This window comes from Heterocephalus glaber, unplaced genomic scaffold (assembly GCF_053883595.1).
Source record: "Heterocephalus glaber isolate CG9 unplaced genomic scaffold, H.glaber_assembly_v1.0 deba00001431, whole genome shotgun sequence".
Classification (NCBI taxonomy): Eukaryota; Metazoa; Chordata; class Mammalia; order Rodentia; family Bathyergidae; genus Heterocephalus; species Heterocephalus glaber.
In genome coordinates, this window is record NW_028258295.1 from 3,917,338 (window position 1) to 3,933,223 (window position 15,886).

At 35.3% G+C, this 15,886-nt stretch overlaps 1 protein-coding gene and 1 pseudogene across 1 annotated transcript; one reads left to right on the forward strand and one right to left on the reverse strand.

Moving 5' to 3' along the window:
- Positions 1-5,332: 5,332 nt before the first annotated feature.
- LOC101720557 (olfactory receptor 8D1-like) lies at positions 5,333-6,272 on the forward strand (annotated as a pseudogene).
- Positions 6,273-8,827: 2,555 nt separating this feature from the next.
- On the reverse strand, positions 8,828-9,754 carry LOC101723475 (olfactory receptor 8D1-like). Its single transcript, XM_013067836.2, is given in 1 exon segment — positions 8,828-9,754. A coding segment is annotated over 1 exon segment (927 nt).
- Positions 9,755-15,886: the final 6,132 nt, after the last annotated feature.

Below are 15,886 nucleotides of genomic sequence, written 5' to 3' on the forward strand. Positions count from 1 at the left end.
TTACAATATCAAGATCTAGGAGACATTATGACAGATTTCAAAGAATTTCAAAAGATATAGAAAGTATATTACAAAAATCTGTTTTAAAATAAATTTAACAACTTCTAAGAAGTACCTTGGAAGACAAAATAATGAAACTAACTATGGAGGAAATATAAAATTTGAATAGCACCTATTAAAGAAAGTATATTCCTAGTTTGAAAATCTACCTATATGACAACAACAGGCTTGTATAGATTTTAACTGTTAAATTATATCAAACATCTAAAGCAGAAAATAAGAGGAACACTTCTCTCACTTTAGGAAATCAACATTGTGCTAATCCTAAAACTGGATAAAGATAATAGATGAAAAAAGTATGAATATAGATAGAAATTTGTTTAACAAAACAAACTATTAGAAGGCAAATCTGGCAGTATGTAGAAAGTGGTTTTACTATAGGGATGGCAGTGTTGGTTCAACAGTGGAAGATCCACTCCCAAAAGTTATCATTTTAACAGAGGAAAGGAAAAAGCCATATGATCCTGTCACTAGTTGGAGAAAAAGTATCAAACTAAATTCTACAGCTGTTCATGGTAAAAGCTATCAGTACACAAGAAGTAGAACAGAACCTTCTCAACAAAGACATGTACTCTATACTTCCAGGAAAAAAGCCTTATATGAAGGGAGAAGATACAATGCTTTCTCCCTGTGGTGGGCAACAAGGGAGATATGCTTACTCTTCATCTGTCTATTAAAATTTGAAACATAGGCCTAAACCAAAATAGTCTGGCAATAAAATGACACTATTAGGATAGGATTGGCAAAGTAGAAGCAAAATCTTTATATGTAGATGAAATGATCATCTACAGAGAAAATACCAAGAAAACTCTAGGAGCCCCTAGAACTTGTATTTGAATTTAGCAGGATTAGAAGACACAAGGTATATATAAAAATTCAGGTCTATGTATACTTGTAGAAATGAAGAATTGGATATTGAAATTTCAAAATTATGTAGGAGTACAAAGGACCTAGAAAAGTAAAAAGAAAAGAAAAAAAAAAAACAGTGTTGGAAGACATTTAGTGCCTAATTTTAAGACTTCCTCTAAAGCTACAGTAATCAAGGCAGTATTGGTGTAAGAAAAGACATACAGATCATTGGAATAAAACAGAATCCAGAAATAGAACCACACATATATGCTTCACTGAGTTTTGAAGGATTATTTAACATTAGCATTTTATACAATATAAACTCAATTCAAGAGTAGAGGAAAAGAGTGTTTTCAGCAAAGGGAACTAGAACACCTGGTATCCGTGTATAAAAAATTAACCTCAACCTATTATTTCTATACATAAAAATAACTTGAAAGGGTCTATGAACCTAAATATGAAAGACTAAAACTATAAAACTTTAAGAGGAAATTATAAGGGAAAATGTTTATGAATTTAGGGTAGGCAAGAACTTCCTAGGATACAAAAAACATGATGTATAAAAGAAAAAAATTGATAAATGAGATTCCATCAAAATTTAGAACTTTAAATGACATCATTAAAATGAAAAGTAGTCCTTAAACAGACCATATTTACAATAATATAACCTATGACCAGAATATATAAAGAACTCTTACAGCTCATTAATAGACAACTCAATTAAAAAGTAGACATAAGAAGATGATAAATAGCCAGTACAGCACAAGGAAAGGTGTGCAACTCTAGAATCAGAAAAATACTAATCAGTACAATAACAAGATTGAATTATACACTCATTAGGGAGATGAAGTTAAAAGTTTTAAAAGTTTTGTCATGACTTTTTCTTTTTGTTGGAATCTCCCCTTTTGCATTTAATTTGTCTCATCCAATGGATTCATTCTGCTGTGCTTTCTGGGGTTATGATCCTCATTGTCTTTTCCTAGGATATTGTATAAAATTTTTGGAGTGTTGGTTTGATATTCATGAAGTTCCTGAGGTGCTCTTTATCATGAAAGTATCTTATTTCTCCATCAATTTTGAAAGACAGTTTTGCAGGGTACATCAATCTGGGTTGGAGGTTGTTTTCCTTCAGGGCTTGGAATACATCACTCCAAGCTCTTCTTGCCTTAAGGGTTTGTATTGAGAAGGCTGCTGTGATTCTGATGGGCTTTCCTTTGTATGTGATTTGTTTCTTTTCTCTCACTGCTTGTAGAATTTTGTTCTTCTGTTGGGTTTCTGGAATCCTAACTATTATATGCCTATGTTTAGATTTTTTTTTTTTGATCAAGGCTAGTTAGAGTCCTATATGCCTCACTTATCTGTATGTCAAGTTCTTCTCCCCTCCTTGGGAAGTTTTCTGCCATCACTTCTGTGAAGAGTTTTTTTATGTCATCTGCACTCTCTCTCCTGTTTCTTCATTGACTCCAAACAATTTTATGTTATTCTTCTTTGCATCATCTAGTAGCTGTCGGATTGATTTCTCATGTTCCCTTCCAACTTTAAAGCAATTTTTCTTTTCCTGGTTACTAATTGCAATCTTATCTTCTATATCTGAAATTTTATTCTCCCATTGGTTCATTCTGCTGCATAGACTTTTAGTGGAGTTTTTAATCTCCTGCAAATCTGTTTGCATCTGTTTTATGGATTCCATTTGTTTGGTATGTTGGGATTCCATCATGTTCCTCAGATCCTCTATATTTTTTATCTGTGTCCTCTCTAGATTTATTAATCATGTCTTGCACTATGGGCACAATCTTTGCTGTTATCTGAGAAATTATTTCTGATTTCATTTTTTTCATATCCTTTTTGTTGCCAATTCAGGGAGTCCAGGTGTTTGAGTATCAGATTGTTCCACCTTGTTTCTCTTTGGGCTAGCTGTAGGTGATCTGGAAGTCAGTTTCTGAGGCTTGTTTACATGTCTTCTCATTTCCATGGAGGTGGCACAGGGGGGTGTGCTTCTGGCACCCACGAGGCTCACCTCCTATGTCCTAGGAGCAGTGGAATGACAGCAGGGGAGCCTCCTCCCAGGGCCTTGCTTCCAGCTCTTGAACTTGGTAATAATGAAAAAGACTGCTTCAGACATACATTTTTTTCTATATACATCAGTTTTCAACTTTGGTAAATACCAAGAAGCTTGATTATTCACTCATGGCAAGACTATACTTGGTTTTGTTAAACTTGCTATACTGTCATCAGAAGTGGCTGTACCCTTTTATACACCTACTAAGGATGAAAGAGTGCCTTTTTTTTTATATCCTCATGTTTGATGCTTTAAAATTTTTGAATGTCAACTATTTTAATAGGTGTGGAGTGGTTTTCTATTGTTTTAATTTGAAATTTCATGAGATTTGTTGAACAACTTTTCATGTAATCATCTGCCAGCTGTATACCTTACATACATTTATATACATGGTACTGTTGTGTATTTATGTCTGTATTCTCCATTCTGTTATATTTTTCATGTGTTCCATTGGTCTATTTGATTACGCTATTTGATTTCACTGATCCACTTGTTTACACAATCTTGATTACTGTAGTCTTACAATTATCTTGAAATCAGATAATATTGGATCTTATCCTTCTATATTCTGCTGGTTAACCATAATATGTCTGTAATATATCTCAAAGTTTTTTGCAGAAAGAAAAATATAAAATGGAATGCTCCTTTAAATCACAGAGTGACTATTATAATACAACAGCATCACCATTGCTATGACTAGCATATTCATTCCCTATTTCAGGTGAATAAATCCTATTTGAACTCATTTGTAACATAAGCGCTAAAAAATAAAAGCTGGAATTAATACGTTGTTTTCAGAGCTCAGAGATGAGGACAAAGTACTTTACTAACTGAAGTTAGTAAGAACTGTTTGTGTAAATCTTACAGTCATCTTGGATGTGAGCCATTTGCATCTTTTGCACAAAATTACTCTGAAAAGTAAGTCAAAAATTACATTTTGTACATTGGAAATGTCACTATTCATTGTGTGTGTTATTATTCTAAGTATAAATATAACATTAATTATGTTTTTTTTTCTTGGGAGAATTTTATGTCTGACAGTCTCTCCTGAATTTTATGGCCTTTGGAGAATATTTCACTTTTCCTTCTCCTTGGCAGTCAAAAACCTATGAACAATGCCTTGACCTATTCCCTTGCTGAGAAAGGACTACTTAGGATATTGAAGGTTATCTTCTTTAATGAGTTCATCCAGTCTCATTAAATCTTAGAGTTACAATACACCTTCAAATCATCAACTCTAATCCTTTCTCAGAAAAGGAAAGATGAAGTGACTTTTTTCACAGTCACACAGTGATTATGTGACAAAGGAGAACAAAATGTAGACTTTTGATTATGAGAGGAGCATTATTTCTTCTTAATTTTCAATAGTTTCCTTTGCTTATTCAATAGTGATAAATCACACTGTCAAAAAGATCAGCAAAGAACTGAATGGGTAATATTTTCCATGAAGCTACTTTTGAAATTTTGTCTCATAAGAGAGAAAAAGTAAATCAAACAGGAGCAACAATTCTCTTACCCATTATCGCAATCAGGCAACTGAGCAACATTTCCCTAAAGCATTCACTGTAAAATGCAATTTCTGAGGGATAATTACAAATTCATGTCTCCCCAAAGTACTCGGATAAAATATGTGGATATTAGTTAACCAAATGCTAGTAAAATTGGAAGAAATGCGTTCTTATTGCAGTGCAAGGAAAGCTATCTTTTCCCCTGCTTCCTTATTTCACAGATGTTCTATATACCCCCCAAATATATCCCCAAATTTTTTTCTAGAAGTACAATTGTAAGGTGAAGTAATCACTCATTTGAATCCCAGAATTCAAGGATGAATTTGAAAACTCCTTAACTTGGAATATTGAGGCTGCTGTGCTCACTGTCTGACTTTGAAGCCTGACTCTAAGATATGTATTTCCCCCCAGATCTTGTTTGTTCTGTGATTTAATGCACACAAAAGACAGTGAAATTACTTTCCTAACTCTTAATAAAATCCTGATGTCAGTATCATGCAGGATTCTAGCACTCTGAGGTAAAGTTCCTCCTCCCATTTGTTTGAGACAACACTATCATGTCTCAGAGTTCAAAAGTGGTACGGACCTATTCAGATGGTTTCCAATTATCCTAACGATCATATTGTGTTATCCTTTGTTTCTGTATACATTCCAATTGTCCCTGAGTAAGACTCAATATTGACATAAAAAGATATTTCCTCAGTTTATTACTGACACTCATTAAACTGTTTCAGTTGATGATCAGCTTTTCTTTCCTTCTTTCAGACCAGTAATAAGAGAATTACCCACCACAGGAATATAGCTTTCTTACTTTTTGATTTTTCCTTTTCTTAGTTTCACATTCTCTTTCCTGGAGGGAATGGCCAGTTACAATTATTGTACCATGACTGAATTTGTCCTTGAGAGATTAACAGTCCAACCAGAAGTCCAGCTGCCACTATTCTTCTTTTTTCTAGTCATCTATGGAGTCACGATAGTGGGAAACCTGGGTATGATCCTCTTAATCACTTTCAGTTCAAACCTGCAATGTCCCATGTACTTTTTCCTGAGTAATTTGTCATTCTTAGTTGTTTTATTCTTCAGTTGTTACCCCCAAGATGCTGAGAAACTTCATGTGGGAGCAAAATATTATCTCCTATTCTGGGTGCATGACACAGCTTTTTTTCTTTTGTGTTTTTGCTATTGCTGAGTGCTATATGCTGACTGCTATGGCCTACGATAGATATGTAGCTATCTGTAAACCACTGCTGTACAATGTCACCATGTCCCGAAAGGCATGCAATGTACTGGTGGCAGGAGTCTATGTCATTGCAACTTTTGGAGCTGAGGCCCATACTGCTTCTATGGTCAGGCTTTCCTTCTGTAGGGACAATGTCATCCATCAGTATTTTTGTGACATACTTCCTCTCCTGGAGCTGTCCTGCACCAACACCTACCTCAATAAGCTGCTGTTCATATTTGTAGGTGGATTCAACATGGTAGCAACAGCTGTGCCCATCACCATCTCTTATGCCTTCATACTCGCCACCATTCTTCAAATACCCTCATCTGAGAGCAGATTCAAAACATTTAGTACATGTGGGTCTCATCTTATGGCTGTTGGCATCTTCTATGGATCTATAATATTCATGTACTTTAAGCCAGCATCTAGTAACAACATGGCCCAGGAGAAGGCAGCATCTGTGTTCTATACCACAATAATTCCCATGCTGAACCCTTTGATCTACAGTTTGAGGAATAAGGATGTAAAGAAGGTATTGAGAAAAGTCATGAGGAAAAGGTATGCCCCACCCTAGAGTTAATATCAGAACAATTTAAGGTCATGATGATAGTTTGTCCCTTTGGTTTTCTTAAAATTAACTTCCCTTTCTGTTTTATTGATTAATAGCCTGGTCTTCCTTCCTCTACCACAAGTAATAGATGTTACCCTTTTATTGAAGCTTAAGAAAACACACACATATACACACACACACACACACACAAACACACACACCTTGAGTAAACTATATCAAGGTAGTATGATTCCTTAAATTCTTGATAAGTCTTTCTTCTATTTGGGGCAGATTGGCATTTATAGTCTCCTTCCTCACATAACTAGCTGTAAAACACTCAGAAGAAGTCATATAAGGCTAGGTTGTGAAAGAAAATAATCTTGACACTCAAGCATGGGAGAAGTCCAAAGAATAAGTCTATTCTTTGCTAAATGAAATCTCCTTCATAGATACTCCTCCCCCTTTCTTTGTTCCACTGTGCATCTTTCATTTGAAAGGTAAAGTTCTTAATTAAAATAACTTTTATAGAAGTGTAAAAATAAATTAAATAAGATAATTTGAGGTTAAAATTAAATACGTGTTTTTGTCAAATGATAACATTTTGAGAGTATGCTAATCAAGTCATAGATTGGGATAAAATATCTGCAGAACTCATATGTGAGAGAGCTGTTGCCCTTAGGATTGCAGTGCATCCAGGATAAATATTTATGTACAATTCAATAATAATAAGAATTCAAACACTCAATAAAAAAGGGTAAAATAATTTAACCAGACAATTCAAAAGAAGATAAATATGTGAAGAATAAGATTGTGAATCAGTATCACTAGTTTATTATCAACAAAGACAGCAAAAAAATGCGAATATGTACTAAAACATACAGATCAGAATTTATAAAATTGAAACTAAGAAATGGTATCAAGTATTGGCTGTGATATAATCCAGCTATACCTGTCACACATAACTGATGCAAGTTTAAAATTTGCTGAGTTAACCAGGCATGGCAGGGTACGTCTGTCATCCCAGTAATTTGCAGGCTGAGGAAAGAGGCTGAACCTGACTTGGGTAAGTTTAGGCTATATAATGAGTTTAAGGTCAGCCTAACCTGCCTATTTATATGCCTTCTCTCTTCAAACCAAAACACACACACACACACACATACAAGGACATACACAGAACAAAGTAAAGAAAGAAAGAAAGAAAAAGAAAGAAAGAAAGAAAGAAAAGAAAGAGAAAATGGAAATCTATTATTGTATATGGACAGAGGCAAAAAGAGTAGAAACTGAATGAAATCTTTATTACGGTAAGTGTTGTGAGGGGTTCCAAGGTTTATACACATTTCAACACTCATGAAATTGGGCATTTTACATACATGCAGTTTCATGTACTTCAACTGAATTTCATTAATCCATACATATTGATTCTTCAATAAAGTTGAAATTATTTTCTAAAACCAAAAAAATAAAAGATCTTTTGGTGCTTTTGTTGGATTTGCATTAATTTTTTAAAATAATTGCAATGAACTGGTATCTTTAAATGTCGAGTCATTCCTTGTAAAAAAAAGGCAACACATCTTCAGCTCAAGTTATGGTTTATACACTTCAAAGTACTCAAATGTTTCCCTCATATGGGATTTTCATATTTGTAAAACACAATCACATGTATTTTACAATTTTGCTGCAATTGTGAAAAAAATATTTACCTGTTGTAACTAGTTATATTTGTGTATTGATTTCTGAATGTTAGTTTAATTTTTGTTACCTTACTGAATTCTCCTTATTAGTTTTGTCATTAAATCTCTATAAATTTAGAAGTAAGCTATTATATCATCTATAACTAGGATATTTCTTCTTTTAATTCTCATGTTCCCAATTGGTTTTTTCCAATTGCACTAACAGTTATGATGGGTTGGAGCACATACTTCCTTTCTTCCATGACTTAGAAAGACATCAGGGTCCCATGAAAATAAATAAAGAAATGAAAATAAAGATTTTAATATGCTGAATAAAACAAGTAAAAACATATTAAAGCATGATCAATAAAATTATCATTCTTGTTCTCTAGATATTTTTTCTTCTCTTTTCCTTTTTTTCTAAGTGGATTTATGTTTTTTCCTCAAGTATTAATGAATGATACTGTGGACCAGGTTGCATGTCTCCTAACATTCATATCAGTAGAAAATTCAGTAACTCCTTAATAACAGGTATTCAGTAAGCAAGCTGGGATCATTATGAAGAAAATAACTCTGAAAATAATCTAAACTCCCATTCCTTTTCTATCATACTAACAAAATTAAATACCTAAAATTCACTTTTTTATCAAAAGATAAGAATATTAATACTTTACAAAATTCTTTTTCATTTTATTGATAACATGGAATCTAGTGTAGATTGAAAGCATTTTTTAAAATGTATATTTGGGTTTTGGGCATAGCTCATTAAGTCAGTAATACAGCACTTGCCTAGCATATTGGAGGCCATTGTTTGGATTTTCAGCAAGGCCAAAATCTTAAATACAATAAAGATTGTATTTCAATTGAAACTATTAATCTCTCCTATCTATCAATCTTCAAAAGCAAGATTCATCTTCCCATCCAGACCCTCCTCAGTGTTTTCTTCACATCCTGGTTCCACAGACTATATATCAGCGGATTCAGCATAGGGATCGCTGTGGTGTAGAACACAGAGGACACCTTCTCCTGGTCCAGAGAGTTACATGAAGGAGGCTTGAAATACACGTAGGTGATAAACCTAAAGTAGATCCTTACAGCCATGAGATGAGCACTGCATATTCCAAAAGCTTTGGACCTCTCCCCTGAATACTGGATGGGAAGGATGCTGAAGAAGATGAAGGCGTAGGATACAGCAACAGAAAGAGTGAGCACTAGTGTGTTGAACCCAGCAATGATAAAAAGTAAAAGCTTATTGAGGTGTGTGTTGGAGCAGGAGAGATTGAGGAGGGGAAGAACATCACAGAAGTAATGACTGATGATGTGGGATTTTCAGAAGTTCAGTTGCATCATGGCACTTGTATGGGCCACAGCAGACAGAATGCCCAGGATGAAGGAAACCAGCATTAGCACAGAGCAGAGCCAAGATGACATGATCACATTGTCCAGCAGTGGGTTACAGATGGCAGTGTAGTGATCATATGCCATGGCAGTCAGGAAGTAACCCTTAGCTACCACAAAGATCACAAAGAAAAAGAGTTGGGCCATGCACTCAGAGTAAAGGATTGTATTCTTCTTCCCAAGGAAGTTCACCAGCATTTTGGGGGTAATGTCAGAGGAATAACAGAGATCAATGAAGGACAACCTGCCAAGGAAAGAGTACATGGGAGTGTGAAGTAGAGGGCTGAGGTCAATCAGGAGCATTCTGCCCAGGTTCCCCACTACTGTCATCCCATAGATCTCCAGGAACAAGAGAAAGAGGGGCAGATGGAGCTCTGGTTGCTGATTCAATCCTACTAAGACAAATATGATAACTATAGAATGATTTCTGGTGGCCATTATTTATTGGAAATTTCTGTGTAAATGGAAAATATGAATGACATTAAAATGGACCTTCAGTACTCTTCCCCAACCCTAACAAATGATAGCAAAGCTGCAGAAGTGAGGGTGATCAAACAGGAAGACTCAATCATGGTTTTCCTTATCTGTGATCCTCACTGTCTTCTCCTTCTCCCTAAATCAACTGGAACTTCTCCCAAATTGGCCCAAATTTTAGACAACAGCATTGTTCCCTGACTGAGTTGGAAGCCTCCATCTCATGAAATCTGTGGCAAAAATAAACTTTTGATATAATAAGAATTACTGTTAGCCATTTGTTGAAAATTAAATAGGAGAAATTAGTGACAAATTATTCTAATCACGATCCATTTCCCCAGTTTTGTCAAGCTCTAAGACCTGTAAGCATCTCCCACAACATGTGGAACTGCAGAGGGAATGAAGCATCAGCCACATAGCATTGAAAACCATTATCTCTCCATACCAGTTTTAGTCAGGGTGGCTAAGAGATTCGGTTTACGTCATCTAATTTTACTACACTGCATGAGAATGTCTAACAATCCAAGGTAAGGGTACTGTGAAGGACTCATCTGACATATTCATCTGACATATTTATCCTCTGCATTAAGTTGGCAGGTTGGAGCTTTAACTCTGTGGTCCCTAATGAAGCACAGGCTCCTATAAATCAAGTAGTCAGCAATAAAATTCATAGTGAGAATCTCCTCAGTCTTTCTTCCCAGAAAAGTTGCCTGTCTGGAACACTGGCAGTGAACTAGTGTCCCCATACTAATGAGAGCCCACACCGATTAAACATCCTGTAGCTGGCAGGACATGGTGCTTCTGAGGGTGCATGAAAAAAGGTTGTTATTGATGTAAACCTTGAACTGTTTTGATGCTTGGTATTCATGATAGTTTTGGTCTTGTGGTTCTTTTCCCCCTAAATGAAGTACTGGAATCTAGTTGGTCCACACTTTTCACCATGAACAAGTTCTCTGATGGAGCTATTTCAGCATATGTGTGTGCTGTCAGGGTCCTAACTATTCTATTCTTCCATCTAGAAAAGGCAAGCAGAGTTTATAATGATTCTCCTACTCATCATCCCCATCCTCTTTTTCCTCCTCTTCTTTCCATCTCTCTTCCTGTTTGCACATCACTTGCATACTTTACATACATTAAATCGCTTATTTATTGAACAATGATTGAAGTAGTAAGAATTATATATATGTATATTTATATATATGTATATTTATATATATATAAATATATATATATATAAAAATATATATATGTATATATTTTCTATTTTGCATGTTAAGAACCTGGGTTTCAGAAACTTTCACAGTCAGAATTTCAGTCCATGGAGTACAGTGCCAGAACTCCCTGTTTTCCCTCTAGTATTTTCCCTTAGCAGATGTTCAATCTTTACCATTGAGGGCAAAAAAGCAAGGACTCCAACTCCTCCCCAGGTTATCTTGCTTCACACAGTAGCCACTCTTAAGGAAGGGGTGGTGGTGGGAACACAGGACCCTGATGCAGGGATATAACACTGAGACCTTGGCAGGATGATATGGGACCCTGGCTACCTTGCTGTCAATCCCCTCTGTTCTGGCTGATAGGTATGTGCACCAACCACCCATTGATTGAGATAAGTGATTAGAGAGTGACAAAGGTGGCTGGGGAGGTAGGCATGACCTTTTAATTACAAGATCTCAGACACATGAAAAGAACAGTTCCCAAAGCCCTGAATGTGGACTTCTCCCAATAACTTGAGCAGATTTCCCATAGAATGGCCTAGAACTGACATCAGCCTGAGGCTTGGGAACTAAGCATCAACTCTTGGACCCATTTGTAAAAGTTTTTACGAGTTTTCTAGAGATTTGAATAGCATAAAAAGAGAGATAAGTCTTGAAAAAGTTGCTATCCTAACTTTCCAAGATATTTTTGCTTTTACCCTTTTTTCTCTTTACTTGGTACAAGCTGGCCTTGCAGAGCCAGCTTCTCCCTTATTCTTCACTTTAACTTTCTTTTTTGCCATTAATTTTATTGGTACCTTTAATGTATACAATATGCTGACATTTATTATTGGGAATTTGTACCTTTACCTAAATATATCTTGGTTCTTATTTTTGCCCCATTTCCCTGCCCTCTGTTCAACCCCTCTACCTCTCCCTACTTACAAAGACATTGTTTCCATTTTTTCACTTTCTCATATTTATTCTTTTCACTTCTTTCCTTTCCCCTACCCCTCCCATTTCTCTTCCCTTTGGACCTTTTCTTCCTATTTCTCATTATCTATTAAATATTTTGATGCTTATTTACACTTTCAGTATTTCACACTGGAGAAACTATTCGGTATTTACATATGTGTGTCCTATTTATTTCACTTAACAGTATGGCCTCAATGTGCATCCATTTATCTATAAATGTCTCTAGTTTCTCATTCTTTATGGCTGAATAGTACTCCATTTATGAAAAAAATCACACCTTCTTTATCCAGTCTGCAGTTGATGGGCAATTGGGCTGTTTACAAGTTTTAGCTATTAGAAACTGTGCCACTATGAACATGGATGAACATACATCACTGTGGTATGATTCTTTTAATTCTTTTGGGAAGATACACAGCAGGGGAATAGTTGGGTCAAATGGGACCTCTAGTCCTAGATTTTTGAGGCATCTCTATACTGATTTCCATAGTGATTTCACTGGTCTATATTCCCACCAATGGTGGAAAAGGGTTCTGTTTTCCCTAGAGCCAGGCCAGCATTTGTTATTGGTTTATTTATTGAGAGCAACCATTATTTCTGGGGTGAGGAGGAATCTCAGTGTTGTTTTCATTTGCATCTCTTGAATGACCAGTGATGTTGAACATTTTTTTCATATGTTTATTTGCTATTTCTCCTTCTTTGTCTGAGAAATGTCTGTTCATTTCAGGTGCTCATATTTGGACTAGGTCTTTAAATTTCAGAGGTCTGATTGTTTTAAGTTCTTTATAGATTCTAGATAGTAGAACTTTATCTGAAGAACAGCTGGTAAAATGTTTTCCCCACATAGTGGGTTGTCTGTTCATGCTGCTGGTGGTTTCTGTTGCTGTCCAGAAGCTTTTTAGTAAGAAGAGATACCACTTGGTGAGACTTTGTGCTGGTTCACATGTGACTGAGGTTTTGTTCATGAGATGTTTTCCTAAGCCAATGTCTTCCAGAGTTCTACCTTATCTCTCATCCAGACTGTTTAGTGTTTCTGTTTTAATACTTAGCACTGTAATTCATTTCGATTTTAGTTTAGTGCATGGTGAGAGATATAAGTCTACTTCTAAAGTATAATAAGTTGAAACCCAGGTTTTCAAGGATCATTTATTAAAGATGCTATCTTTCCTCTACCCAGGGTGTTTTGCTCCTTTGTCAAAGGTGAGGTGGCAGAGTGTGCCTGGAGTTGTTTCTGCATCTTCTAATCGGTTCCACTGATCCTTGAGTCTGTTTCTTTGCCAGTATCATGCTGTTTTTATCACAATAGCTTTGTAGTATAGTTTCACATTGGAGATTGTGATACCCCCTACCTTGTCTTTGTTGCCTAGAATTGCTTTTGCTTTTCTAGGTCTCTTCTTCCAAATGAATTTTTAGATAGGTTTCTCAAGGTCTGTGAAGTATGCTGTTGGAATTTCAATTGGGACTGCATTGAATCTATATAGCAGTTTTGGAAGTATGTCATTTTCACTACTGTGGGTTCTTCCTACCCAGGAGCATGGGATGTCTTCCCATTTTCTGATATCCCCTTAGATGTCTTTTTTCAGAGTGCCCTAGTTTTCAGAGTAGAGGTCTTTAATTTCTTCTGTTAGATTGATTCCTATGTACTTCTCTTTTTTTGATGCTGCTGTGAAGAGTGTTGATTTCTCCAGTTTCTATTTCAGTGAGTCCGTTTTTTTGTGTACAAGAAACCTATTGATTTTTGTGTGCTGATCTTGTATCCAGCTAGTCTACTGAATTTGGTTATTAAGTCTAGAAAACATTTGGTGGAATTCTTAGGGTTTCTTCAAATGATAATTTAACTTCTTAATTTCCTATTTTTATTCCTTTTATTTCTTTCTCTTGCCTAATTGCTGTGGCTAATGTCTCCAAAACTATATTGAACAGAGGTGGTGATAGTGGACATCTTTTCTTGTTCCTGATTTTAGCATGAAGGATTTCAGTTTTTGACAATTCAGTAGGATATTGGCTATTGGTTTTTCATAGATGGCTTTTATCAGGTCAAGATAGAACTGCCTATTCCAATTTTCTGTAGTTATTTTTATCATGAATATGTGTTGGATTTTTTCGAATGCTTCTTTTGGATCTATTGAGAATATCATATGGTTTTCTGTCTTTGGCTCTATTAATATAGTGCATTACATTTATTAATTTGCACATGTTGAACCATCCCTGCATCCATGAGATGAAACCCACCTGGTCAGGGTGTATGATTTTCTGCATTCTGTTTTCCAATATCTTACTGAGGATTTTTTCATTTATGTTCATCATTAGTGACATTGGCCTGTAATACTCTTTTTTTGGTTAGGTCTTTCTCTACTTTGGGGATCAAGGTGATTCTTGCTTCCAGGATTGAATTTGAGAGTACTGCACCCATCTCAATTTTATTGAAGAGTTTAAACAGTAGTGGCAATAGTTCTTCTCTAAACTGTCTTGTAGAATTCAGCAGTGAAGCCATCAGGGCCAAGGCTTTTTTTGTTGGTAAATTTTAATTACGTTTTCAATTTCCCTATTTGATATTAGGTTGTTTAGAATTTTTAGGTCTTCTTTGTTCAACTTTGGTAATTCATATGTATCTAGACATCTGCCAATTTCTTTGGTGTTATCCATCTTATTGGAGTATAGGTTCTTTTTTCTATTAATTTTATTGGTACATTTTAGGTATACAATATAATGATATTCATCATTGGAGACTTGTACCTTTACATAATATATCCTCATTCTATTTTCCCCCTTCTTCTGCCCTCCTTTCAATCTCTCCACCCCTCTCTATGTACAAAGATATTGTTTCCATTTTTTAATTTTCTCATATTAATAACATTCCTCTCTTTCCTTTGACCTCTACCTCTCCTACTTCTTCCCATTTAGACATTTTCTTCCTAATCCACATTATCTATTATACATATTGATCATTATTTATGCTTTCAGTTTCTCACACCAGAGAAATTATTTGATATTTACCCATGTGTGTCCTATTTATTTCACTTAAGAGTATCGCCTCAATGTGCATTCGTTTAGCTATAAATGCCTCTAATTTCTTGAAGTAGATATTGATGACCCTCTGGATTTCTGCTGGGTCCATTATAATTTCACCTTTTTCAACCCTAATTTCATGGATTTGGGTCTTTTCTTTCCTTTTTTTATAAGGTTGGCTAAGGGTTTGTCAATTTTGTTCATCATTTAGAAGAACCAACTCTTTGTTTCATTGATTTTTTTGTAACGTTCTCATAGTGCCCATTGCATTGATTTCTGCTTTGATCTTTATAATTTCATCGCTTATATGAGCTTTGAGTTTGCCTAGCTCTTCTTTTTCTAAAAGGTTGAGGTTCAGCAGCAGGTTGTTTAATTAGGCTCACTCTGTTTTCCTACTGTGAGTATTCACTGCTATGAATTTCCCTCATAAAACTGCTTTCATTGTGTCCCATAGATTCTGATATGTTTTATTGTCATTGTCATTTAATTGTAAGAACTGTCTGATTTCTTCTTTAATTTCTTCTGTTACTCATTGGTTATTAAGAAGTGTGCTGTTCAATTTCTATGTGTTCATGAAATTTTTGTGATTTCTTGCTGTTGATCTCCAATGTCATCACACTATGTTCTGATAATATACAAGGGATAACTGCAATTCCTTTGCACTTACTTAAACATGTTCTATGAGCACATATGTGGTCTATTTTGGAAAACAACCCATGTGCAGCTGAAAAGAATGTGTATTCTGATTTTGTGGGGTAGAACTCTCTGTAAACATCTGTTAAATTCATTTATTGAAGAGTTTGATTGAGTTCTAGTATTTTGCTATTTATTTTCTCTCTAGTTGATCTATCTATTTGTGGCAATGTGGTACTGAAGTCTCCTACTACTATTATACTGGTGTTTATTTGATTTTTCATGTCTG